Source organism: Schistocerca piceifrons, chromosome X, assembly GCF_021461385.2.
Source record: "Schistocerca piceifrons isolate TAMUIC-IGC-003096 chromosome X, iqSchPice1.1, whole genome shotgun sequence".
NCBI lineage: Eukaryota > Metazoa > Arthropoda > Insecta > Orthoptera > Acrididae > Schistocerca > Schistocerca piceifrons.
The window spans coordinates 758,820,920-758,848,843 of record NC_060149.1 but is presented as its reverse complement, the minus strand read 5'-3'; the positions used below and the strand labels follow the sequence as shown (position 1 = coordinate 758,848,843).

Below are 27,924 nucleotides of genomic sequence, written 5' to 3'. Positions count from 1 at the left end.
AGCTTGTCACAAGCAAGTAACTCCCGTGACTGGGCAGAAGATGCTGTTTTGATCAAGACTGACCCAGATCTCATTTTGGACAAGCCCTCCACCTTCCCAAACTTGTCCTCTAAATGCTCAACAAAAAACTGAGGCTTCATTGTCATGAAAGATTCCCCATCAGCTCTCGAACATCTAAGGTACTGGCGCGAATAAGATCTGCTGCCATCCTTAGCATGACGTTCTTCCCATGGTGTGGCCAGGGAGGGGAATAATTTGGGGTCATACTTCTGTGCGTTGAATTGAGCTCATGATCGCTTAGAGACTGCTGGTGTTTCACCACCAGTAAGAGATGATGGACTACGCTTCATCATGTGCCATCCGCCCTGATGCCACCCACTCTGACCAGGGGCGCTTCCCACAGGCGCAACCCAGCCGTAGCAAAGGCCACCTGGCAGGATGGCCATTGCCGGGAGTCCCGATACCCCAGAGGATGGGCATCTACCCCTTGGCATACATAGGGAGATAATGGCGCAGGCATCAGCAGAGCAATCCCTGTGTGGTCGGGGGGCTACAACCAACAGGGTATGTGGCAGCCCCACCACAACGGACTGGCTACCGAGCTGGATATCAGGTGCAAAGAAGTCCATGGTCATCGTCGACGTAGAAATTGACACTGCATAATGCATGGTCGAAAATGAACCCAGGAAGGTGTGCTCGCCCAAGAGATGGAGAATGGGCAGGACTGCAATGCAGCAACAAGAAAGTAGGCTAAAGATCTCAATGCACGATGGACACGATCCACCTTATAAGGCACCCTTCCCCAGTTGGCTCGCTCTTCGGGAAAATCCGAAGAATGGAGATCAAACCCTACAGAGGACCATCACATAAAGGCCGAAACGTGTGAAACTCCTTTCAGTCACTTCGTACGACAGGCAGGAATACCTCGGGCCTATTCTAAACCCCGGACCCACAGAGGGATTTCACAACCTTTAACTGAGGAGGAAGCACGTACTGAATTATCTGCTCAAAAACTTGAGAAGCCCTCCCATGCTCAATATTTATTTTGCAATAATACTGACCCTCTATGAGCAGTATTGACAGTCTGTACAATATATTGAAGGAGACTAGAGAGCTTTAAACAATTCTGACACACATTCACTATATGGCAATGTATATTGTACCATGTAAGGGCAGTGATGTGCAATAAACAGCAGTTCCTACTGAGATCAAGAGAAATTCAATTCACACTGAATGAATTTCTGCAGAGAAATGAAAAAATTAGATGACAAAAGATCAGGGCGTGTGCTGGAGTATGTATATTAAAGCATCATGCAGTACTTTGTAAACAGGCACAAACTTCATTTCTCAGATGCCATATACCTCATTGTCCAAAATGGCAGAGGGAACTGAAGCCCATGTGTCATGATAGTCAGCAGAAAAGTTTATTTTACTTATAGTAGTTTTCAGAATTGGCAAATAGGATCAGGGCAGCTGTCCTGTCAGCATAAATGTTTTTCTTCCTTGCACTCCACAGACATCAGATCACATAAGCTTTCAATTAGTAATCAGTAAATAATTGTTTTATTTTTTTTTTTAATTTTTTTTTTTTGCAACAGTTGTTACAGTAGAGGACACACAGAAAACACAGCATGTGTACACAATAATTTACAATTTCCTTGTTTAATTTTTAATTAGTTTTTGTTGTTTATGAAGCTACAACACAGTGAATGAGCCAGTGGCCCATTGAAACATGTACTGGAAGATTTTCAGGCTAATTTCATCTATTCTGCATAATTTCTGCTTGTGTTTTGCAAGGCAAGCAACAATACATATGAGTTCCACATTTTTGAACACCAACATGTTCACTACAAAGGCATGAATATTGCGCAATTTTATTGTGCTGTCCTTGGCCTTGCACTTTCCTGCAATATATTGGCACAATATTACTGCGCATACATATTAAGTGTGTGAGGGCCCCGTCACAAAAGGTGTTCAATAATGTTGCAATATGGAGCCTGTTGAACTTAGCAGAGTAACAAATTATTCACATATTGATTAAACCATTCTTTAAGAATGCCACTCTTTGAATTGGGACACAATCATCTTGGAATCAAGTGTCCTCCTCATAGAACTAAGGTGGTTGAAATTCATGGGTGATCTCTGCTAGTACCCACAGTTTCATATTTTAAAACAGAGGGTTTTTTCATTACTTCGACTATGATTTTTGTGTGTGTGTGTGTGTGTGTGTGTGTGTGTGTGTGTGTGTGTGTGTGTTTGACTGGAGGGGAGGGGGGGGGGGGGGGTTCGGCACTGCCTATAGGTGCACTAAGGAATATTCTCATCCAAGTTACCACTTTTATAAATTAAAATTAAATTGTCTGCTAAATTTTTACAAAAAAATCTACTAAAATTATTAGATGGAATGTGTACAAACTTTTACTTACATTTCCCAAAACTACAGCTCCCTGTTCTTTGTCTGTATCCTCATCATCATCATCATCATCATCATCATCATCATCAGCTTCAAGAACCTGAACTACTATACTCTCTCCTGAGAGTGTCAATGGAAGACTCTTTGTAACCTTGACCGGAACAGGTGTCTGTGCTGGTATAACCAACACTTTATCATCGTTTGCCTGAAATGCACAGACCACATGAAACTGCCAAATGACATATTAAAGTATTCAACATTTTTAATATTTATTTCAGTAAAGAAATAAGAACCACAGCAAAGTGAATTAGTAGATAAAAATGAAACACACAAAAGAAGTTAGGAAGAAAACTGACAGAAAAATATGACAAAAGTTTAAAAAAATTTGATTTCTTGTTGGTTTTATATAGTTTTATGTTATCTCACATGAAAGTGGATGAAGGTTATGTCACAATGAATTGAACTTGAAAATAGCAATACAGGAAATGTGGTGCATTCAAGGTATTCTCACACTTTTTGTTCAATTGATTTAAATATTATTATTTTGGTCTACTTAAAAATCAGTTATTAATTAGGATTCTCTCTCTCTATTACTTTTTGAAGCATTTTCTGGCAAAATTGTCTGTTCTTGTAATAGGGCACGTAACTGTTACTCCAACAACCAATAGAAGATCTCACAGCATCCTTATCACATTATACCTAATTATTCCATTTGTTTTGATTACAATCATGCTGTCTCTCCAACACAGCCACTATCACTAAATCTATTAAGCACAAATGTATTAACAAAAGGCATCATACACCTCTCTGTCATATACATGACAAGAAATTAGGACATTATCATTTTTATCCATTATTCCTTGGTCATAAACCTATATAACTGCTCATAGTTTAGAAATTTTATAGATTAATACCTGATGTTTGTACTACTGCACACTTGTCTTTATCTCAGAAAAAAGACAAAAAAAAACTGATAAGACATCAGCCCTAGGTGACCACACAATGCCAACCCTTCACTGTTTCACCTACTGCCTAAAGCATCATTGAATGAAACTACTGGAAGAATATGCAAACTCAGTCATTAGTGTCAGCATTCAAAACAGGAACCAACAATTTTCCTGCAAGATGACCGGCAGCTGTTTCCAGAAAAACCAGTTTTTCTGTCAATGACACCCAGTCATAGAACATTAAAAAATACATCCACAACTTTCCCCCGTCTGCATGGATGCTGCATTTCATTTTAAACAATGCTATGGTGCCAACTGTACATCTCATAAGCAAGTAAATGTACTGTGATAACAGAATGCGACTCCTACCTCATTAAATATAAGACAGCATACCATCACCATTAGTTTGGAATTGTAGTGGATCACTGCTGCTGTCAGAGAAATATTGTCACATCAAAACAAAAACACGACACTTAGAACTCAAAGCATGTTTATTATCGACACCAAAGCACCCAGACCAGAACTGACCTCCTGCATAGAGACTACAGCTATTTATACAGACATTTAATACTCCAGATTATTCAAACATTACGAACATAAGATATTTCTAGAACCTCCCAGAAATGATAAACACTAAATAACAAATAACTGCTAGTGGTCGGATCTGAACTCGTGACCAACAGCACACCCGCTGACAATGCTAACCACTACACTACACCACTACACTTCACGTGCCACAGCTCGCTTCATCATTAGTTCTCGCTGGAGCAGACTACAGCACCCTAGATCTAGATCTCGTTAACGGTCCTCCGTATGGAAGTGCTGGTGGATTCTCACGTTGTGGTCACGTCATTATATCCTCTTCACTAGTACAAGCATTGAAAGTAGCCCCTCCCTTCAAAGCTCCAGGATCCTCGAGTCGGTCTTCAGTTTTCTCGAACCTCCCACCGTCAGTGTGAGTCTCTGGACTGTACCAGGGCTTCACACAGAGGACTCGTGCTTTCATCTTCGTGACAAAGGGTTACAGTCCTCAATGTCGTATGTTATTATGCGACACACAATTAAGGATATGACGAGACCCAAACTAGGACTACAGTAACATTTTCAATAGTCTCACTATCCGCACAGGTATAAAACTCCGTACCGACTCCCCTCGGCTGTACTTCACCGGTCGGTGCTCGGCGTTAAGAGTGCATTCGGTATTTAATCTGGGCATACAGGGTTCATATTCGAGCCAGCTGCTTTGCTCCTTCGGTCTTTGTAATGCGCTTCATTTAGTCATCTCGAGTATCGTCCAGCCGAACCAGGAATAGGGTATCCACAGTCGTTTTGGCCTCGTAACCACAGAACAGAAAGAAAAGTGAGAAGCTTTCAGTTTCTCGCTTCGCTCAGTCGTGTGCGAATGTCACTACAGTCAGTACCGATCCCACTCTCTCTGTTCCGTGTCAATGTACATCAAGACCGTACCTGCCAACCTGTTACTAAAGTGTACTGTGAGGCCATTCGCGTGTGGAAGGCGTGCAGTATTTTCCCGGTCAGCCTAGATTTTCTAATGTTATGTCAGCACGTCCGTAACTGAGGAATACTTTGCTCCATCGAAGAAGTCCAGGGTGTCATCGACACACAGCAACGGACAGACATCTTCCTTTGTGATATTGTTCAGTACCCGAGATCTGACACAGAAATGCCATGTTCCATCTTTGCTCTTCACAAGGACCGTCGGAGAAGACCATCGAAGAGGACCGAGGACACACTAAACATTCAATGATGTTACCTCGCAGCATCATCTCCACTTCCTCCGGGATCATCCGTCATTCTACCAGAGAAACTTTATACGAGTGCTGGCCAATCGGTGAATTATCCTTAGTGTCGATACGGTGTTTTACCATAGGCTGCTTCCCTGGCTGCTCTTCGCTCGGGATTTGAAAGCGTCCGAAAACTGATGCAGAAGGACCACAACTGACATTGTCCCTCGGTGACGTCAGGTCCCATCGGCAGTTCGATACTAGCTTCCTTCCCCGTGTCGTCTGTAGTGGTAGTAGAGCACGTTTCTTCACCAGTGTCACTAAGCTGACCCTCCTGGACTGGTTCGGCTATCTCTCAGCACGTACCTTTAGGGACGAGTTGTGGCTGCTCGTGACACTCCTCGCCCATCTAGAATGCTTATTGTCACCACCGGTCTGTAGATTTCTTTCGGGAGATGTCTTGACGTCGAGGAAGGGGTAACGACGACTTCGGTGGCGAACAAATGCCCGGAAGCAATCTTTGTTATCTGTTGTTGTTGAAATAGCTTTATCAGTCTGGAGCTCTGATCTTCCACACTGTGATGCCCACAGCAAGTTTCCCCTGAAAATAATATTGTGACTTTGTTCTGTTTAAATGGCAAATTTTAAAGGCTGTGTTCTGTTATCGATAGTTATTCCTGCAATACGTGTTCCTGTCAGCTACACATATTTCCTTTTTGTGACTTCCACACAATTATTTTCATATCACAGAATGCAGTATTCTTTAGGTAGCAATAAGCATTTGACATAACAGAAAAAGAATCCCCAGAGTTCACTAGCACCTGACACAGTCGGCCGTGAATGATGTCAGTGAGTTTTCCTGACATCTCGATAACTGTTGCCCGCAGACGATTTCCATCTGTGGCAGCCTTTCGGTGGTTAGCCGAGTGGCCAGTACCTCCGCACAGTGACAGGAAATGCCTATGGCGTGTTGGGGAGTGACCCATTGTGGATACAGTGATTAGCTTCGGTCCACAGATCGACTGTAATCGTTTGCAGTTGACTGGTACGAATAGCACTGTTGCGATTGCTGATGTCTTGTGGCATAATAGTCATCTAATAGTCTTCTTCCGCTGCAGTAGCGTACAAAGTATCCACGCCACCAACAGTGAAAACAAACTGTTTGTTGTCCTCCACCCTCAAATGTCTGTTCTTCTGCAGGGCATTTTACATGGTGGATTAGTTGGTTGTACCTGTGTTAGTTGGATGCTAGGTTATGACCTGACAACAGCAACATAAGTCCAAGTCCATTTTTCATGGCACATCCCACAGGTGGTGGAGATTAGTGTCAAAGAACAATACACTTCTCCTTCAACATTTTCTATTACCTCCTGATGTATGGGGTCTACATTACTGGTCACCAATTCTTGAGTGTACTTGGTCTGACAGTTCTGGCTGCCACAAAATGCTGTCTCTCTTCTCTTACAATCTGGTATATGAGAGTAGTGAGATCATGGTGGTCTTCTTTAACTTCCACGGGGACTACTTTCAGGAATCAACCCTCTTCCTTTCTATTGCTTTTCCTTGATGTGCTTGTACGACTTGATGAATTCTTCTGTTGTTGTAACATTCTGTTGATTGTCACCAAAAGTTTCTTTCAGTTCAGCCTGAAATTCATCCCTGGTATTGAGCTCATCATCTTTGTTTTATTTATTTATTTATAATGTATTTTACATGTACTACATAGGACCATATTAAGTAGCAAATCTCCATGGTCATGGAATGAAGTCAGTATATGAAATTGACTTCAGAAAAGTAATAACACAAAAAATAAAATACACACAAATCCCATGCAGATGACAAGCTGCGAATATATACTAGCATAATCAACAATATAATACAGAATTAACTTAATTGTTTTCCAGGAACTCCCTGAAAAATTGAAAAGAGCGAGCCATGAGGAAAGTCTCCAGTTTAGACTTGACAGTGCAAAGATTACTGCTACGGTTTTTTAATTCTTGTGGCAGCTTACTGAAAATGAATGCAGCAGAATACTGCATGCCTTTCTGTACAAGAGTCAAGGCGCAATACAAATGCAGATTCGATTTCTGCCTACTAGTTGCTAATTCTCGGAATACGCTCATATTGTTAACAACAAACGACACTAAAGAAAATATACACCCATTAAAAAAAGTTAAGCACATAATTGGTTCTCGCATCTCAAATTAAGATAGATATCTTATACTGTATTTTTTGATGTCACGGAGTATTATGCAAATGAAAGCTATACATTCTCTTGGAACCAATTATGAAATGAAAAAGGAACATTTGGGAAAAAAAGTTGCAATGACCTCCAACATCTAAAAACATTAAATGGTTTGTATAGCACACTGTTCAGTAATGCGTAGGTCCTCAACGAACCCTCAGGCACTCTTGAATGGGACAGGGTGCGCTCAGTACCAAATCATTGCAGACCTCTTGGGACGTTTGTCCCACTCCTCAATGGCAGCATTCCTGAGAGCTTCAGTCATTAATGGAGGATACTGACGACTAGAAATCGCTCTTCTGAGCACGCTCCATGTATGCTCTATGCAGTTATATCAGGGGAGCATGCTAACCAATCCATTCCTCAGATCTCACATCCTGTCAGATACCAACACACACTGAGAAGTCTCTGCGAAACAACTGACTATGGGTTGTAGAATGTTGTTTTCATACACTGCAGTAGTCATGTTGCCTTCAATTGGAATGAGTGGTGTGCGGTGGCCCTACACGATACCTGGCCATAATAAAATTGAGCCACCGGATTGTTGGTGACATTCCACAGTCATTTAGAGATGTCTATATTCCCCTTTTCGCCTCCATATGCAAATAGAGTTGTCAGGATGCAAGCCTATTTGCAATTCAGCTGTTAACAGCATTTTGGTCCATTGGAGTCGTATCCAAGGTTCACGTGCTCTAGCCCCTCTTACGCAAGCACCCCTGTGATGTGGACGAAGTGCTAGAGTCTTGAGAGGTCTTCAGCTGTACGAACCCCTATCATAAAGTCTGTTGTGCACCTATTGGCCTGATAATGATATTTGTGATGTTTGTTTCTCTCATATTCTGTGTGAAGTTGATATCCCCACAGCAACATGCCGTACTTATTCTCCGAGCAAAGAGTCCTCAAAGTTGGTGGAAGAAAAGGGGTTCTAATACAAAAAAATATTATCTAAGCATTGAAAGGTCTCATCACGTGTAGTTCTGAATCAACTTGAATGCAGATTGCAGCACCAGCATTTTGTGCAGTATTGACAGTATTGGTTTTTGACAAAATGTTTAAATATTATAAACAAAATGCTATGTATTTCTACATTGAGTTAATTTGGTTGTGACAGAGGTAAGAAAGTGTTCATATGTCGTGTACTGTACAAGTTGCTCCATATTTTATAAAGTGTAATTTTTTTTTATATATTGCAATTTTCCTTCAATTTGGATACTGTTATGTGTACTTATGTGTGTATGTGTGTACGTAGTATGAAGATTGAAGAAAACTGCAACAAGATGAAGGCACTCAGAAAAGGCCTCCAGAACTGTGGCTTCCAATCGAAGCAGATGAGACCATCTCTCCCAACACTAGCACTGGTGGGGAGATAAAATGTTCCAAGATTCAAGGACCCAATTGAGCTGACGAGCCACCATCCATTCTAGTAACTTGCAGGGGACACTGGTCAGACTGCTGGGCCGGTAACTATCAAGGGATGATATATCCTTGCTAGGCTTAAGGACAGAAACCTCAATCGTCTCTCCACTGAGAGGAGAAAATGCCTCAGAGCTAAATATGATGGATCTGTAGAAAGGCCAACTTTAAGGGCAAGGACGGAATGGAAGGCTGCCACTGATAACCTTGAAGGGTGCGGTGTGTAGCCCACACCCACGATGAAGAGCCAGAAGAACACAGAGGGTACAGAGAGCATTCCCAAAACACCCGTTTGCTCAGGTTGTGTAAGTAACGGGCTTTGGCGCAAAGGTAATACGAAGGACAGGTGCCGCTTCAGATGTTGCAAGGTGCTACAACAATTGCAAACAGTGGTGGCAATAGCCATGCTCTGCCATGGAACTGGCCAATGGTGACTGGTGCCCATCAAGTGGGAACAGCAATGCCCGCAGCACAGACTTTCTCATCTGACACATCACGGACGACAACCTGACAAAGAAGGTGGAAACACGACACGGGAGGTATACAGAGGACAATGACAGAAATCTCAGCAAGGAAACCTGGTCATCAGGAGGTGGGGAGGGAATGAGAGAACCAACGGGAAATGGTCACTACACAGAGGTCACCATGTGGCGGCCAGGAACGAAGGAGGAGAGGGGAAGAGAGGAAATCAGTGGCAGAGGTGCCACATGCAGCACTAAAAGAGTAGGGGAACCATCATGAAGATGACACAGGTCATGGTCTGCAAGAAACTGGTCGAGGAGGAACCCCTGACTAGATGAATAAGCACTGCCCCACAAAGGGTGATAGGCACTAAAATCCCAAGGAGGAGGAAGGGAGGGGTGAGTTGCCGGAGAGCATTTAGGGCAGCAGATATAGGTGGCCTGGCAGGGAGCGAGATAGAGATTGCAAACTGTGATGGCAGAGTCCAAGTGGACCCAAACGGCAACCGCTTCCAATGTGGTATGAATGAGACCCGTGTACTAACAATATCCATACAGACCAACATGCAGACACCCTCAGAAGCCCTCAATGGGCCAACCTGGTTCTGACAGAAAGCACAGAACTCAGTAAGGGACAGTAAGTGAGCATTAGTAAAATGAGATTCCTGAAGAACAACACAAGCTGATGAGTGAAAGGCAATACGGGATTGCAACTCTGGGAGGTGAAGGTAGTATTCGTTACAGTTCCTCACTGAGCGGGTATCGAAATGGGAGTTGAATGGGCTGGAGCCAGTCACGTCACATAAATTAGATGTCAGACTCAGGTTGTGAGCGGGGGAGATGACACCTACAGGAGACATTGTAGGAGGGGGCCTTGTCCTGGTATTTATGTTTTCTCTTCTTCTCTTTCATAGGTTGAGGAGGGCAGAGCACAGAGGGAGAGCACGATTTGAAAGATCCAGAACTGAGAAAGAGGAGGCAACCTTGGGGCACACAGACTGTATGTCCTGTAGCCGAGTTGTGGTAGCTGATGCTGATAGGAGGGGTCACGGGAGGGACACCCGTCACTCTTGGGTGCTGAAGAAGGGAGGCACTTCTATGACCGAGGAGGTGGAGTGGCACCCAGAAGGCAGAGCGTGAGAACCACAGGGGAGGGGCCAAGCAGAGGGGGCAGGACTCTGATAAGAGACACATAAGAGGGCGAAAGGATATAACAGAGGCAAAAATTGAAGACATCAACACATCGTCGATCCAGGAACTTACAGTCTTGTATCTTCCTTTCTTTCTTGTAAGCTGGGCAATCTAGTGAGCACGAAGTGTGATGGTCATGACAATTTACGGACACAGGTAGCAGAACACAGGGGCCCCCCCCCATGAAGTGGGTGGCCACAGCCACCACATAGAGGGTCTGCTGTACATTGGGAAGGCATGTGCCTGAAACCCAAGAACCAAACGCAACTCGTGGGTGGCAGGCTATACAGGCTCACGTCACACCAATCTCACATAACCTTGACCTCTTGAGAGGGTATCTCCCCAAAAAGCCAGAATAAAGGCGGCGATATTGGTGTGGGCATTTTTACGAGCTTTCTGCACATGTTAAACAAAATGAACACACCATTGTTCCAGATAAGCCTGCAGTTCCTCATCAGTTTGAAGGATGAGGCCCCTATGGAAAATGACTCCCTGGACCATATTCAGAGACTGGTGACGTGTAACAGACAGCGGGGCATTGCCAAGATGATCACAAGCAAGAATAGCTGCAGATTGGGTGGAAGAAGAACCTTTGATCGACAGGGAACCCAACTGCATTTTCCACAAAAAATAGCGGATTTGTGGGGGTGAATGTGTCCCTGTCCATCCTAGTGCAGACCCAGTAGCAGGGAAGGTGTTTCAGTCCAAGCCGGCGAGCCTGGACCTCCTCCCAGGGTGTGGCCAGGGAAGGGAAGGTGGCAGAATCATAAGAAGCAGCATTCAATGATACATTACTACTTTAAGACACGGCCATAGGAGAACGGCCAGGTTTTTGGAGCTCGATATGCCTCTTGTGCAAAGTATTCACCTCGATACCACTCACTTCGATCAGGGGCTCTCCCCATGGACCCCACCCAGCCATGACAAGAAGCATCTGGTATGGTGGCCATAGCAGTGAGTTCTGATTCTCCAGAATAACAAGCAACCACTCCTAGGCACATATGAGGAGGCAACAGCTCAGGCATCAGAAGTGTGTCCTTTGTTGTCAAGGGGGTCAGTCAGATGGGTACATAACAGTCCCACCACACGCGCTGGCTAGACGTGCTGGTGATCGAAGTGGAGGGGGGCTATGGCAGGAAGGGAAGAGAGGAGGGAAGTGGGCAGAGGAATCCATGCCATAGACACTGAGGAGGGAGTTCTTCCCCAAATGGCTCACACTACAAACAGAAAATTTAGATGTAAATGGAAGGAGGATAACAGCAGTCAGCTGCAGTGGGACATTCAGTGGAATCATCTTAATGTCCCCGTGTAGCTGACAGCAGTGACCGCCCTTCCATTTACAAATAGTGTTCACAGTTGCAGTAGCTACATGGTGTGTGTTCTTTTGAAGGAACAAACACTACGCATTCACGTAAGTCTGGACGGGCAATGGATCCACTTTCTTCAGTGTGAATGCACGAAATACATCTGACCTCCTGTGGGAAACTGAGTAGCGACGGGAGTATAATTGACAGGGACTGCAGATAGGTACCACTTGGCGGGAGTGTGGATTGGCCGTGAGACGTACCAAAGTAGTTCACACAGTTGCGATAATGCTTTGTCCTGGATGTCACAATGGTTATCGCACCTCCCTAGTAAGCAGGAGATCCCGGGCTCAAATACCGATCCAGTACACATTTTCGCTTGATGCCGCCGATTCCGCTTAATGTCCCCTTCCAATTACATATAGTGTTCACAGCTGTGGGATCTGTGTGGTGTCTGTTGCTTCAAAAGAACAGACACTACACATTCATATAAGAAAATTTAGAAGTGGGGTCAAACCACAAAGAGGGACCAATAACGCCAAAAAGGATGAAAGAGAAAAAGCGAGGGAAACAAAACTGCAAGGAATACAGGAAACCAGATGGATAGCCAGGTCGACGTAAATAAGATAATCGAGGAAGGGGGAGGAGGTGGCAGCGGGGAAGGAGAGAAGGCAGTGAAAGGACACGAGGGAAGGAAATGCAGCCCAGGAAGGAAGAATGGTCTGCAATAACTTGGGGCCCTGTGAGCACCATGCACAAACTCATGGAAGAATTCTGAGCCCCCTGGGGCATGTTAGTTGAAGTGTGCCGGGGCAGTGGGTTACCAAATAATGAGGCCAGGATGATTATGGGACTGGATGATGTGTTTTCAAGATGACTCATCTGCAACTATTGCTTGGTAGTCATACTGACAAAGGATTGTCCTGCATTTGCAGCAGAGTAATGGCTGCTTTCACAGGTTGCCTGGCTTCTGTCCACACTTCTGTCCACATTAAACTGACTAACCACCAACGATACTTGTATTTCAACAGCTGTTATCCCTTTCACAAGAAAAAATCCCTCGCATGCTGCGTAGCCACCCAAGAATGACATATCTGCAGTGGTGAGAACCCCCTTGCTCAACATGCTGAAGCCTTCACAACGGTTTTCACAGACACACGATACAACCCCCATCCCCAAACCTAGTCCACAAACATATTTACTGTGCCATTGCCTCACACATCCCCAATCCTACCACAATCCCTACAAGTCAGTTACAAAGCAGCACTTCCCTTGTGAACCTGCATCACCCTGGCTGGAACAATGGAACCATATCCATCGCCAGGGCTATGATTATATCTCATCCTGCTCTGAAATGAGGGACATCCTACCAGGGATCCTTCCCATCCCTCCTAAAGTGGTGTTCTGTCGCTCACCCAAACTACAGAACAGCCTAGCCCATCCCTATGCCAACCCTAACTCCCAACCCCATGACACAGGGATTATATCCCTGTGGCAGACCAAGGCCCAATCCAAGCACCCAGCACGTTCTACCCCCATCACAACCACTGCATCTGCCGCAAAACAGCATTGGCACCATTAGTCTATTTTGTGTTTGTGTTTTTTGTGTGTGTGTGTGTGTGTGTGTGTGTGTGTGTGTGTGTGTGTGTGTGTGTGCTCTGAAATGAGGTAAATCTTTCTGCTCCTGGGATTGGAATGACTCCTTACCCTCTCCCTTAAAACCCACATCCTTTCGTCTTTCCCTCTCCTTCCCTCTTTCCTGACGAAGCAACCGCTGGTTGCGAAAGCTAGAATTTTGTGTGCACGTTTGTGTTTGTTTGTGTGTCTATCGACGTGCCAGCGCTTTCGTTTTGTAAGTCACATCATCTTTGTTTTTAAATATATTTTTCCCACGTGGAATGTTTCCCTCTACTATATTCAAGGAATTAGTTATATAGTAATATCTACATCTACATCCATACTCTGCAAGACACCTGATTGTGTGTGGCGGGGGGTACCTTGAGTACCTCTATCGGGTTCTCCCTTCCATTCCAGTCTCTTATTGTTCGTGGAAAGAAAGATTGTCAGTATGCCTCTGTGTGGGCTCTAATCTCTCTGATTTTATCCTCATGGTCTCTTTGCGAGATATACGTAGGAGGGAGCAATATACTTTTTGACTCCTTGGTGAAGGTTTGTTCTCCAAACTTCAACAAAAGCCAGAGCAAACAAACAAAGACCAACATGCATCAATTAAACAATTAGAGGAAAACGAAATCTTAAGACAGCCACCAGAACAAGCACAAATAGAATACGAAGTGACACATGTTAGATATAGAAGAAAAAATTCAGCTGACATATATAGAATACAAAGACACAAATACAGACATTAGACCATTCTTGCATAGACCACCAAATAACCCACAAGTCGAAACAACAATAAAAACTATCAACAAAATCATACACAACAAAATAAATGAAAATACAACTATGGAAGAGTTACAACTACTGGTTTATATAGGAGCACTCACTACACTAAATATACACACTAGGCAGAGATCAGAACAAACCAGTACACAGAAGAAACCCACAAAACCAGCATGGCAACACAGGCTACAGATCAGAATAGAAAAACTGAGGAAAGACATCGGACAGCTAACACAATTTATAAGAAATGAAATATCAGACAAAAAACGAAAAAGGTTAGGTAAAATCTCACAGCAAGAAGCAATAGAGCAATTAGATGAAAAGAAGCAGAAATTACAAGCATTGGCCAAACGACTTAGAAGATACAAAAAAAGTGAAAATAGAAGGAAACAAAACCAAACATTCAACACAAACCAAAAGAGATTTCACCAAACAATAGATAACACACACATTAAAATAGACAATCCACCAAGCATAACAGACATGGAACACTTCTGGAGCAACATACGGTCAAACCCGGTACAACGTAACAGGCATGCACAGTGGATACAAGCAGAAACAGACACATACAAGATGATACCACAAATGCCTGAAGTGATAATTTTGCAACATGAAGTCACCCAAGCAATTAATTCTACCCACAATTGGAAAGCCCCTGGAAAAGATAAAATAGCAAATTACTGGCTAAAGAAGTTCACCTCAACACATTCACATCTAACTAAATTATTTAACAGTTACATTGCAGACCCATACACATTCCCTGATACACTTGCACATGGAATAACCTATCTGAAACCTAAAGATCAAGCAGACACAGCAAACCCAGCTAAATATCGCCCCATAACATGCCTACCAACAATCTACAAAATATTAACTTCAGTCATTACACAGAAATTAATGACACATACAACACAGAACAAAATTATAAATGAAGAACAAAAAGGCTGCTGCAAAGGAGCACGAGTATGTAAAGAGCAACTGATAATAGATACAGAGGTGACATATCAAGCTAAAACTAAACAAAGGTCGCTACACTACGCATACATTGATTACCAAAAAGCTTTTGATAGTGTACCCCACTCAGGGTTACTACAGATATTGGAAATATACAAAGTAGATCCTAAATTGATACAGTTTCTAAACATAGTAATGAAAAACTGGAAAACCACACTTAATATTCAAACAAATTCAGATAACATCACATCACAGCCAATACAGATTAAGCGTGGAATATACCAAGGAGACTCATTAAGTCCTTTCTGGTTCTGCCTTGCTCTGAACCCACTATCCAACATGCTAAATAATACAAATTATGGATACAATATTATTCGAACATACCCGCACAAAATCACACATTTGCTATACATGGATGATCTAAAACTACTGGCAGCAACAAATCAACAACTCAACCAATTACTAAAGATAACAGAAGTATTCAGCAATGATATAAATATGGCTTTTGGAACAGACAACTGTAAGAAAAATAGCATAGTCAAGGGAAAACACACTAAACAAGAAGATTACATATTGAAAAACCACAGTGACTCCATAGAAGCGATGGAAAAAACAGATGCCTATAAATATCTAGGATACAGACAAAAAATAGGAATAGATAATACAAATATTAAAGAAGAACTAAAAGAAAAATATAGACAAAGGCTAACAAAAATACTGAGAACAGAATTGACAGCAAGAAACAAGACAAAAGCTATAAATACTTATGCTATGCCAATATTGCCCTACTCATTTGGAGTAGTGAAATGGAGTAACACACCCCTAGAAGCACTCAATACACTTACACGATCACAATGCCACAAATATAGAATACATCACATACATTCAGCAACAGAAAGATTCACATTAAGCAGAAAGGAAGGAGGAAGGGGATTCATCGACATAAAAAACCTACATTATGGACAGGTAGACAATTTAAGAAAATTCTTTCTAGAACGGGCAGAAACTAGCAAAATACACAAAGCAATCACTCATATAAATACATCGGCTACACCACTGCAATTTCATAACCACCTTTACAACCCTTTAGATCATGTAACATCAGCAGATACGAAGAAAGTAAATTGGAAAAAGAAAACACTACATGGCAAGCACCCGTATCATCTAACACAGCCACACATCGATCAAGACGCATCCAACACACGGCTAAGAAAAGGCAATATATACAGTGAGACGGAAGGATTCATGATTGCAATACAGGATCAAACAATAAATACCAGATATTCCAGCAAGCATATTATTAAAGATCCCAATACTACAACAGATAAATGCAGACTTTGCAAACAACAAATAGAAACAGTAGATCACATCACAAGTGGATGTACAATACTAGCAAATACAGAATACCCCAGAAGACATGACAATGTAGCAAAAATAATACATCAACAGCTTGCCTTACAACATAAACTTATAAAACAACACGTTCCCACATACAAGTATGCACCACAAAATGTACTGGAGAATGATGAATACAAATTATACTGGAACAGAACCATTACAACAGATAAAACAACACCACATAACAAACCTGACATCATACTCACCAATAAAAAGAAGAAATTAACACAACTAATCGAAATATCCATACCCAATACAACAAATATACAAAAGAAAACAGGAGAAAAAATTGAAAAATACATCCAACTGGCTGAGGAAGTCAAGGACATGTGGCATCAGAATGAAGTTGACATCATACCAATTATACTATCAACTACAGGAGTCATACCACACAATATCCACCATTACATCAATACAATACAGCTACATCCAAACTTATATATACAATTACAGAAATCCGTAATTATTGATACATGTTCAATTACCCGAAAGCTCCTAAATGCAATATAACATATACCGTACAGTTAAAAGGAAGTGACGCTTGATCAAGGTCCGCGTCACGTCCCATTTTTAACCAGACTTAACGTCTGAGAAAGTAAAGAAATAATAATAATAAAAGTATTTACGCACACCAACCATTCAAAGTCACTCAAGAAGTTCCTAACTGCTGATCTTCACAAGGAGATCATGTGATGATATAGGACTAAATCAGAACTACACTAACTGAGTTCCTTACCTTCATAAAAATTGATTTTGTTACAACTGGGATATCATATGATAGATGATCACAACCTGGGTCAAATGGTTCTTTCAGATAACTACCATGCTTCGCAGCACCCAGGGCAATCAGTTCATCGGGATTTACACTACATAATAACTCTGAATTGGGAAACATTTCTGAGACAGATTGCTGAATTATCGGGATTTTCGCAGATCCACCGCACAGGAGCACCTAAAAGAAATATTTCAGAATTCTGTAGTACACTCATAACATTAGTAGAAATAAGGAAAGGTCTGAAAAGTTAAATAGACATACAAGAGGGAGCTTATGTAACTAGTAACATAAATCTTACTCTGGTCAATATAGTAATTCTTAAACAATTCAGTAATGTGTAATCAAACAATGGAAACTCCAGAAAAGAATATCAGCAATGTAGGAAAAGACAGATTGCTACTTACTGTGAAGAAGAAACAACAAGTTGCAGACAACACAATTAAAAGACACTCACTTATAGCTTTTGGCCACAGCTTCATAAGTAGAAGGCAAAACACACACACACACACACACACACACACACACACACACACACACAGCCACCATTTCCAGCATCTCGGGCCACAATGCTTACGGTAAGTAGCTATCTGTCAGTAATTTGTAAACTATTTAGCATAACTATAACAGAGTCATGCTGTTTCACGTTATGGATCATTCTGTCCCAAAACTGACGCAGAACAATATATTTCAATAACCAGGTGCTACAATGATGCATCCGCCAGGAAACGAATTCTTGTATACAAATGCTGGAAAACAATAGCGCGCCATCCACTAAGACAAATCTCATACAAACATTATACAAAATCTCAGGCAGAATCATGGACGTATATTAAAGGTGGATGATGTACAAAAAGTGCAAATGGATGATGAGAGATCGTTCATTTACTTGCTGTACAAAAATAAGAGAACGGTTTGCTTCAATTTGTATTTCGTCTTCATTACAAGAAAACGGAGACACTAGTATCTGAAGAGATCATAACAGAGGTGAAATGATATGTAAAGTAGCACACTTTGTTTGACAGAAACAGCTTTGTGTTTCACAAGTGAGTCAATGGAGGAGCAGCAGCAATGCGAGACAATTTGCAGTATGGTATCACTTATAAATCCTCATGCTCTCTAGAGACAGCATCACAATAAGCATGTGCAGTGCAACAAAGAACAACAATTGTATGATGCCTCTTCCCCATATTTTGACTCACTGAACAGTCAATCACAAATTTATTTCAAATTAACTATACCTGTTACCAATAAGGATGAGAACAGCTTCATGTGTAAGACATCTCAAAATATAAACACAAAAGGTATAAATCTGACAGAAAAAACTACTTTACAAGACAAATAAATGTTAGTTTGAGTTGATATCTTCCTTCTAAATGAAGCTCAGCAATCTACGTACATCACAAAAGACACAATATACAGAATATACTGTATGAGCTACAAAAGGTACATGGCCTAGCCAAAAGAGCAGCCAATTTTCCTTTATATCAGTGTCAATGTGTGCTGGATGTACATCAGTGCACATGACCATTTTCATACATGTCATGGCATTCACACAGCAAACTCTCCACAGGGTATCTACTGTAGACAGTGGAATAAGTCTTATAACATTGGAATAGAACAATTATGGAACACACAGATCTCTTACAGGATGTATACGGGGACAAGGAGAAAAAATTCCTGGATCTCCCAGTGAAAAATACATTTTCTCCCGTGTGAAAATACACTTTTTCCCTGTTAAATGACATACTTTCCGTCAGAACTGTAAAACTTATCAATCCTTTGAACGGATATGGTTTTATACAGCAGGATAGAATTTCTCAGCACTTTAGAAAATGAAACTCAGGGGGAAAAAACACGTTCTGGGAAGATCTTTGATGGGCAGCAACATGTATGCTGCATATTTTTGTATTAAGAAAGTATAAATTCGAATTCCACCAAAGGAAAAGTCGATGGCTTAAGTTAATATCCATAGTGTTGCTACACGAAAAGCAAAGCTTTCACATAGAATATTTGTCTCGAATATTAATAAGCTACAGGAGAAGCTAAGCTTTCACATATAATGTTGATCTGTTTAGTGCATGTTCCACTTTAAGATACATCACACAAATACGCCAGTAAAATTTTTAATACCGACATAAATCTCTGATCTTCTGGGCTCAAAATTCTTCTAAATGGCTCGTCATCAAAGAGTTGCTTTTTAAATGATAGCAAACACTCTGCGATTTAAGAAATTCATTGTACATTCTTGCACATAGTTCCGTTTGCGTAAAAGGAAATTTACTTTGAAAATATCGCTTTTCGAACCGCAATTCTCAATATTTTCCTGCGACCTGTTAAAAATAGATTCATTTCAGCAGTTGCCAGAGAGCACCAGATAAGAGGCGTCACCACGCTTGTACAGCTACGGTGACGTAGGAAGCCCGTATGTTCGTACATGTAAAACATTAAAAGATCTTTCTTACATTATGTCATAAGAGAAACAAGACATCAGAGGACACACCAAGAGCATCGGAAGTTCGTGAACCATACTAAAAAGCATAGTTTGACTTAAAGCGCACATTCGCATGTCCAGATTCCCAATGATGTAGGCCTCAACCTCATATTAAGCTTTTCAGTGTGGTTTTCAGGATGTAAATTTTCTTGGTGTACCAGTACTGTATTATCTCATGTTTGGATCTTTATTATGGCATAATTCCGTACGTGCTAGAAGATGGAATCGTGCACTTGAAATGCAGTGAACAGTTGAAACTAGCCAATGGAGTGGAATTAAACACTGCGTGTTAAATTTACTGCCTCAGCAGGAAAGCTTAATAAAAGCCAAATTTCTTTAGAAAACCGACAAAAATAACTACACTGTTCTGCAAGGTGATTAATGCTTGACTGTCAGAAAGGTGGAAATAAAATAAATTCTGAAACTAGTAACACATTTTAGCCTACCATAATTATGTGAATGTATTTTAATTCACTTGATAGCTCCCAACCACAGAAATATGTCTTTTTTTCATTTGACGTGAGAGCAGTAAACGAAGAGGAAACACAAAAATCACTAAACGTAAACACGTGTCACGTGGAGACCCTCCACTATAGCTCAGACTGCTCTGCACACATAAAAAAAAAAAAATTCAAAAAAGTTCATTTTGTAGCGCACATCTTTCTGAAGAGTCTGATACATAAAACATGTATCTGAGAGGAAATGTAAGAGATGTTATTTGGTCTTAAGTGTGCCGAAGTGCAGTGCCACGCCTCTTCAAACAACGTTCTTATACCACACATCACTGTATTTCGCTCTGTGTAACTCAAAGGTGTATATTTTGTAACGGATCCCATCAAACTATTTCAGGACTGTGGAAATTAAAATTCCTGTAGTGTCTCTCCTTCTCCCAGTCAGCCGGTTTGACATTCTGCCCCTCTTATTTTTAAAAAACATGCAATTAATACTGGATGGGATTATTTGTAACCAGGAGAACAAGAACTCTTCACAAAATCAGGACTCTTTATTACCTATTAGCTAATAACTTGCTCTTCTGTGTGACATAAAATTAAATATAGGATACCTAAAACCAGTAAAGACAAGAGACATGCAAGACAGTACACATTTCTTCAATCCTTAGGTCCTAGTGATTTTTCTCTCTAATCTTGCTACAGCTTTACATGGTGTGCTTTCCTTTCTGCGAAAGAGCTATTACCTCATCAAAGTTTGTCAAACATTTTGCTACATGATAAATCGAAATGTCGTCTAATACTGAAGAAGCTGTTAATACAAATAGTACCCAAGAATGGTGTGGTTTCTCAATCTAACTACATCTGTTTTGTCACTGTTTCCTGGATAAAACGAAATAGGCCATTCCAATACTGCAGCAATTGTAACACACACCAAATAAGGAAGACTGTTTTGGCAATAATGATCATTTTTATATTACAGCAATATAATTCACGAAGTAGCAGCACAAAATATCTATTTTCCTGCTACAATCAAAAAGCTTTATGTTAGGAACTAGTTTCAAATTTCATTCATATGCTCCAGTTTCATGCACGAGAATAAAATTTTTGTATGAATTTGGAATCGTCATATTCTTCCATAATTTGTGTGATGTCCCCATTTCTTCTCCTTCCTCGTACTAACAAACAATCTTGTCATCATTAACTCTGTAACTATTCCTACTACTGTCAAAACTCTTTCTCCGTTTAACTTTACTAACCCTGTCACAATCACTGGTTTAGTTATCCAGCGATTATTCTCCGGTTAGGTGTTAGTATGTGTTCGTACAATGCATTTTCCGCACTACTCCCAGAATGGAACTTAAGCAGCTGCTAGCTCGTGACTACAACTGGCCCTGTCTAATGTAGCGATGTGGCCAAAAATTTTCCGTCAAAATTCACTTTCTTGGATACACCGAGAAGATAATACATAATCTTTCTTACCTGTTATTATTGTTAGCCATTTATTTCAACTATGGTAATCTGAATCTATGGATTTCGCTAGTAATTATAACAACGCTGAACATTTGCAAACCAAATCAACCACATAAACAAGCAGCAGTTGGCATTCACCGGTTTGGCTTTATTCCGCTCAGCTCGTATAGCCCCGTCCCGTTTTGTCTGGAGGAAAGTTCATGTCTAGATGTGATGAGGATTCCCCTGGCAGAGATATCACGTACACTATGCACGCATTCAAAAATCAAATTAGAATGTGTTCAAAAATGTAATGTCCAAAAACCAGCAGAGGTGCATTTCAAAATCATATGAACAATCGACAGACCGACGTGCGCCGGATGCTAGGTGCTTTGTAAAAGAAGGTTTTTTCCCCTTCAAGAATATGAATCTGCCCTCTCCCCCCGCAATTGTTGCCCGGTTCAGATACAACTGTTTGCGCCCCCCCCCCCCCCCCCCCCCCCACTAGATCCAGGACTGCTGCGCACGCGTCAATGTGGCAGCTTGGGCGCGCGAGTAAAATTTTTCCAGGTACCCCATGTGGCTGGTTGCACAGCCAACAGCCACATTTCTGTAGCCAGAAGCGGGAGAAGGTATCACTCACATGCCTGTGCATGAGCCCGCTCGTAACTGCTTAAATGAATCTAATTTAAACAGTTGTGACGCCACACTCATCGCAGGCAATTCGTTGTTATGAAGCATTGCATAGTCTTCCTACAGCCTTTAACACATTTTGCTGTTGACAGACGCTTGTACGTGCACTGTGTTATTTTATATGGCGCATTTCCTTTGCAATTTAAGTTTTATTTTCATTTTTTTCTCTCGTTCATGTTTTAATGCTGCAGTATTATTCTGGAGTAGCGGGATACACTAATATCCTTTGTTAGAGTATTGGTTCTTACCAGTCAAAGTTACACAAATTTAACTGGAAACTAAAACAACGAAAAATTTCCAGAATTCTAAAAAATTCCCTGGTTTTTCCTGGTTTTCTCCCGGATGAACAAATTCCCGGGTTTTTCCCAGATCTCCCGGTTGTCCCGGGTCGTATACACCATGTCTTACAGATTGGGGAAAACAGCAACAGTATAGAAGATGCCAACATAAAATATGTTTAAGATCAGGTCAACTGCTTTAGGAATGGCAAGGGAGTGACAGACTGCCTCTGTCAATGCCAGTGTCACCTTCTGACATGAAGAACCACTTTCAGGATTAAAAATTTGAGAAAAATAGACTCTATAAATGACAACTGATGAATTGTGCATTACCAAATGTGCTCCACATCATTGCCCTGGAAGAAGATGGCAAGCAGATATTTTGCCTGCTTAAAGGCAAAATTCATGGAAATCTCTGGAAATTTAATTACTGTGTAATTCTTCCTTTGAATCACACTGATATGAAATGAAACCTTGTGCTTGCAGTTTAGTATGGAATCAAAGTGACAACTGATGCAATAGCACTCGTTGTCCTTCTCAAAAACCACAGAGAAAGGAAAAGGAAGATAATAGATTGCAATGTACCGTTCATTGTAATTAGAGAGAGAGAACACAAGCACAGATATGATCAAAATGAGGAAGGAAATAGGACAAGCTTTTCTGTAACGAACAATCCCAGCAAATGCTATATCTATTTCAGAGGGGGAGAGGGAGGGACTATGACAACCCTAAATGTGAATGGCTCGATGTCGATTTGAATTCTGGTCCTTCTGAATATGAATTCAGTGTGCTAACTACAGTGTTCCCTGGTGCAGGGTGGAGTGGCTACGAGCCAGCACGGTGCAAACAGGCGACGGAGGCGAGGTGGGAGCCCGAGAGGTTCCAGGGAAAGGCAGCTACAAATCTAACAAGTTCTTACATTGAGACATCTCAGCTGCTCGATAGACTATCAGTGGCCAGCTGGCCACTGAATTCCACTGTGCTGGCTGCTCACATTCCACACAATACTGATGCGGCTTTTGCCCCGAGCGTTTGCAGCATGTTCTTGACGATGCTGTGTGGCCCCGGCTGACACCCAGCTGAGTCACAGTAGGGGATGCCTACCATGTGAAGATGCCTAGTGTGGATACCTGCTGCACTCTGAGCAGTGGTCAGCCATGCTACTGGAGATGACCTGGTGTAGTCCACTGCAAATTGGGACTAATTGTGGGGAGGGACTTAGTGTATAGAGCTGTTGTCCATCTGTGGCCTCAAACCAGTGACTTTTTATTGGCAGGTCCACGTGGTATCCTCATCTGGCAAAACCCTGTCGCCCCAATTCGGCTGCAGGACTAAGAATAAATCCATTACAAAAATTACTTGTACTTATTGTCAATAGCAGTGCACCATTCATTCATGCATATGCAGCACTATCAGTCACGTATCCAAAAAATCCACTGCCACTGTCAGTTTGGACAACTGCCTTGCCCTTTGCTGCATTAGTATATGCAGCACTGCTGAGTTCACTGTTTCAACAAGCTAACCTACATCAAAACACTGCACTGGCCTTGTTGAATTATTACAGTGACAACATCCCGTGCTCGCCTGCTTTCATAGCTGTGGCAATGCACTGCTCAGATTTACTCTAATATGGCCATACATGAGAGTTGAGATAAACTTGGGTATTTAAAAAAAAAAAAAAAAAAAAAAAAAAAAAAAAAAAAAAAATCCAACCCAGTGGGTCAAATTTAGTTTTTGTGGGTTTTATTGTTTTTTCTATTTTTCACATTGACGATAGTTCAATTAAAATTCCTATTATTAACTTATTCAAAATGTAACCCATTCTTACAATTACTTTATTAGGCCCCTTTTCTTGCCCTGCTAGCACTGCGTCCATTGAGAGGATCTTCTCCACCTACTGGCTTGTTTGGTCAAAATTAAGAAATAATTTAGGAGAGAAAGGACCTGACAACTTAGTGAAGATCTAAAAAATTTCTGCATGCTTCAAAAAGAATGTACTTTACATTCATTATTAAAGTTTTTTCTGGTAGTGTAAATGTTATTTATCTGTGTGTCTTATATTGCAAGAAAAGTTAAATACAATATTAATTAAAAAATTCTTCCGATATTAAATAGTTGCCTCGATGGCTTCTTTGAATTTGAGTAAGGCTAACTATATTGTGTTATACTACTTTACAAGCGCCCCCCCCCCCCCCCTTACACACACGCACGCGCACCCGCACCCGCACCCGCACGCGCACCATTTTCATATCACACTACTTGTTTGTACAAATTACAAATAAATTTTATACCCAAAACAACTAGCAAGTTGCTGACGTGTTAGATACGGCATCAAATCTTTCTTACTAAGCTGCTTATTGCTATTTGCTTAGAAGTCTTCTTTTTGCACTTGTTTTCACTTCTGGCAATTTAAACCTTCATGGCTTGTCCCAGTGCTTCCTTTTCTCTTAATCCTAAATTTACACCTACTCTACATTCACACTACAAAGTTATACTCTCACTCTCTCTTATGCTCTATGGATCTAGTCTACTAAAACCTGGATTATTGGTGGTTTATGCTGATGACTGGCTCTCCACCTCAAAAGAATAAAAGCTACACGCACCAGAGTCAGAGCCACTGTAGCACTTGGTACTGCAGCACTCACATTCATTGTCATATGTCGTCATCCTTCTCTGAAATGCTCTACGTGTTGCATTAAGTGCTTGGATGAAATGACCCCTTCCTGCACAGCAATAGATCATTCCAGGGAATGGATTAGGTCAGGTTCTAGAGTTTGATTAATAAATTTTACATTCTGCATTGGTAACAACTCTAAAGGCACATGCGGCAATTACAACTTTGTCTGTGAGATGTTCAATTGCACAATTCTTGTAATTGTGGCTAGTAGATGGAAGGTTCACCCTCTTATGTCACATGTAGTAACATTTACTAATAACCTACTTACCATTTTAAAGTTCAATCCGTCTGGCCTCCATGAGCTTCCCCAGACTTCTATGTATTCCAAAGGCTCGATACGTGCTCACAAATTGTTATTCAGTGTGTTTTTCTGTCAATGGGTGACCGACGATATGGTGTGCCTGTGTCTTCTGCACTGAGGAAACTTTATAATCTTCTCACACCATGATGAGCTGCTATGCAATTACAAGAGGTGGTTTGCTAGCCTCAGAGCATACAGTGGAGCTGATCATAAAAGGTTTGGTGGCCAACACTATTTCCGCATGATTGACTGCTTCACAGGTTTTCATCTAGAATGACTGAGCATACTGACATCACACAACCATAATCAACTTGAGACCAGGCAAAATGCACTATATAAAAAAACAAGAGCTCTTAAGTTCTGCCTACTTCCCATATTCTGTGACCAACATATCTAAAAATACTGAGTGCTTCCAGAGTTCACTCATTTTGCTTTCTTACATACAGCAGCACAGCTTGCGACAGACTAATCGGAGTTGAAAATCTTGACAATTGAACTGAAGCAGCTAAGACATATGAACTAATATTCTCATTTATTTGCCTTGCACTTGCTGCTGGTATACACTAGACAGCAATACTCATGGTAAATAAAAGAAGAAGTGAAGATTAGGGTCTTATAGCCCACCAATGACAAGGAAGTGAGAGTACGAGCTCAGTGTATGCAGGTATCGGGAACGAAATCGCCCACATCCCTTTCAAGGGAACCGTTCTGGCATTTGCCTACATTTATTTGGAGAAATCACAGAAGTTTAAATTTCACACTGTGTACCGGATGGTTCAGTGGTTACTGCACCTGTCTAGTATGCAGGAGAGCCCAGATTTGAGTCTCGGTCCAGTACACATTTTCGCTCATCGCCACCAATTCCACTTAACGTCCTGCGGCAGCTGACAGCAGTTATCCCCCTTCAATTTACATATAATTTTTCATAGCTGCAGATTCTGCACCGTGATACCACCTTGCATCTGTGACATACAATGAAGAGCCAAAGAAACTAGTACACTTGCCTAATATCGTGTGGAATGTGTGGTTCATCCATAAAGGAGACCAAGTATAGAATACTAGTACAACCCATTCTTGAGTACTGCTCGAGTGTTTGGGATCCCCACCAGGTCGCATAAAAGGAAGCATCGAAGCAATTCACAGGCAGGCTGCTTGGTTTGTTACCAGTAGGTTCGATCAACAAATGATTATTACTAAGGTGCTTCGTGAACTGAAATGGAAATCCCTGGAGGGAAGACCACATTCTTTTTGTGAAATACTATTGAGAAAAGTCAGAGAATCAGCATTTGCTGCTGACTGAAGAATGATTCTACTGCCATCAATGTAGTACATTTTGCTTAAGGACCATGACAATAAGATAAGAGATATTACAGTTCATATGGAGGCACATAGACAGTTGCTTTTTCCCTTGCTCTATTTGCAAGTGGACAGGAAAGGAAATGATTAGTGTTGGTACAAGGTACCTTCTGTCATGCACCATAAGATGGCTTGCCGAGTACATATGTAGACATAGAGCTTGAAAATTCACCTGAAAGTATGATGCTATGGTCATAGCCTTGAATCACTGACACAGAAGAGCAATACAGTATAATAAAATAAAAAATAAAAAATAAGAAATAGAACATGAGCATTATCACAAGAAGAAACACCTGACTCAGAATTGTTACACAGTGCAAAAGGGAATGGTAAATGGGAGGGTTGGGGGCATGGAAGGGTATGAGGGACTGGGGAAGGGATGGAGAAAGAGTAATGTTGTAAAATGGTAGTAACTCTACCAGATGACTCACCTTGTTTATGTCTCTGCAATCGATACCTGCTTGGCTCAGTGCTTCTTCTATGGGGGCAGTACACATTTTCACAGCTGCACTAATCAAATTTTCAAATCGTGCTCTTGTAACATTGTAGCTAAAGTCTGTTCCTTCACACAAAGACTCAATAAAACAATGAGCTGTACTCATTGTGGACAAAATGTGTTTGCACTGCTCTGCAGCATTGTACAATTTAGCCATAGCACGCCGACTATCATTTGGATCCAACTTCCATTTCCTGCAATAAGAAGAAAGTATTATGTTTAAATGGCCCACACATATTGAATAATGGTATCACTAGTCAGTCTTCCTTCTTTTATTAAAAATTTGGAAAGCAAACAGTTAAGGTTGTTATAGTAGTTTTTCACCACAACAACTGCTCAGTTTTTGATGTGTTCCAATAAAAAACTCTATAGTAGAATTAAGGGAACTGATAATTACATATCAAAAAGACAGATTACTACTCACCACATATGGGAGGTGCTTGGTGGCAAACAGGCACACTGAAAGAAGACTGTTTGACACT

General features: G+C 41.3%; 1 protein-coding gene across 2 annotated transcripts in view; it reads right to left on the bottom strand.

The window, feature by feature from the left end:
- The window catches only part of LOC124721882 (heat shock 70 kDa protein 14-like), a 261,865-nt gene that overhangs the window by 84,995 nt on the left and 148,946 nt on the right, over positions 1 to 27,924 (bottom strand). The window contains exons 6-9 of one of the 2 annotated variants that reach the window (XM_047247031.1): positions 27,378 to 27,636; positions 17,211 to 17,426; positions 3,730 to 3,795; positions 2,427 to 2,618 (exon numbers count right to left, since the gene is read on the bottom strand). In XM_047247031.1, the coding sequence (XP_047102987.1) occupies positions 2,427 to 2,618; positions 3,730 to 3,795; positions 17,211 to 17,426; positions 27,378 to 27,636 (733 nt within the window). The remainder of the gene's footprint in view (positions 1 to 2,426; positions 2,619 to 3,729; positions 3,796 to 17,210; positions 17,427 to 27,377; positions 27,637 to 27,924) is intronic. The other variant, XM_047247032.1, reaches the window with a different exon arrangement.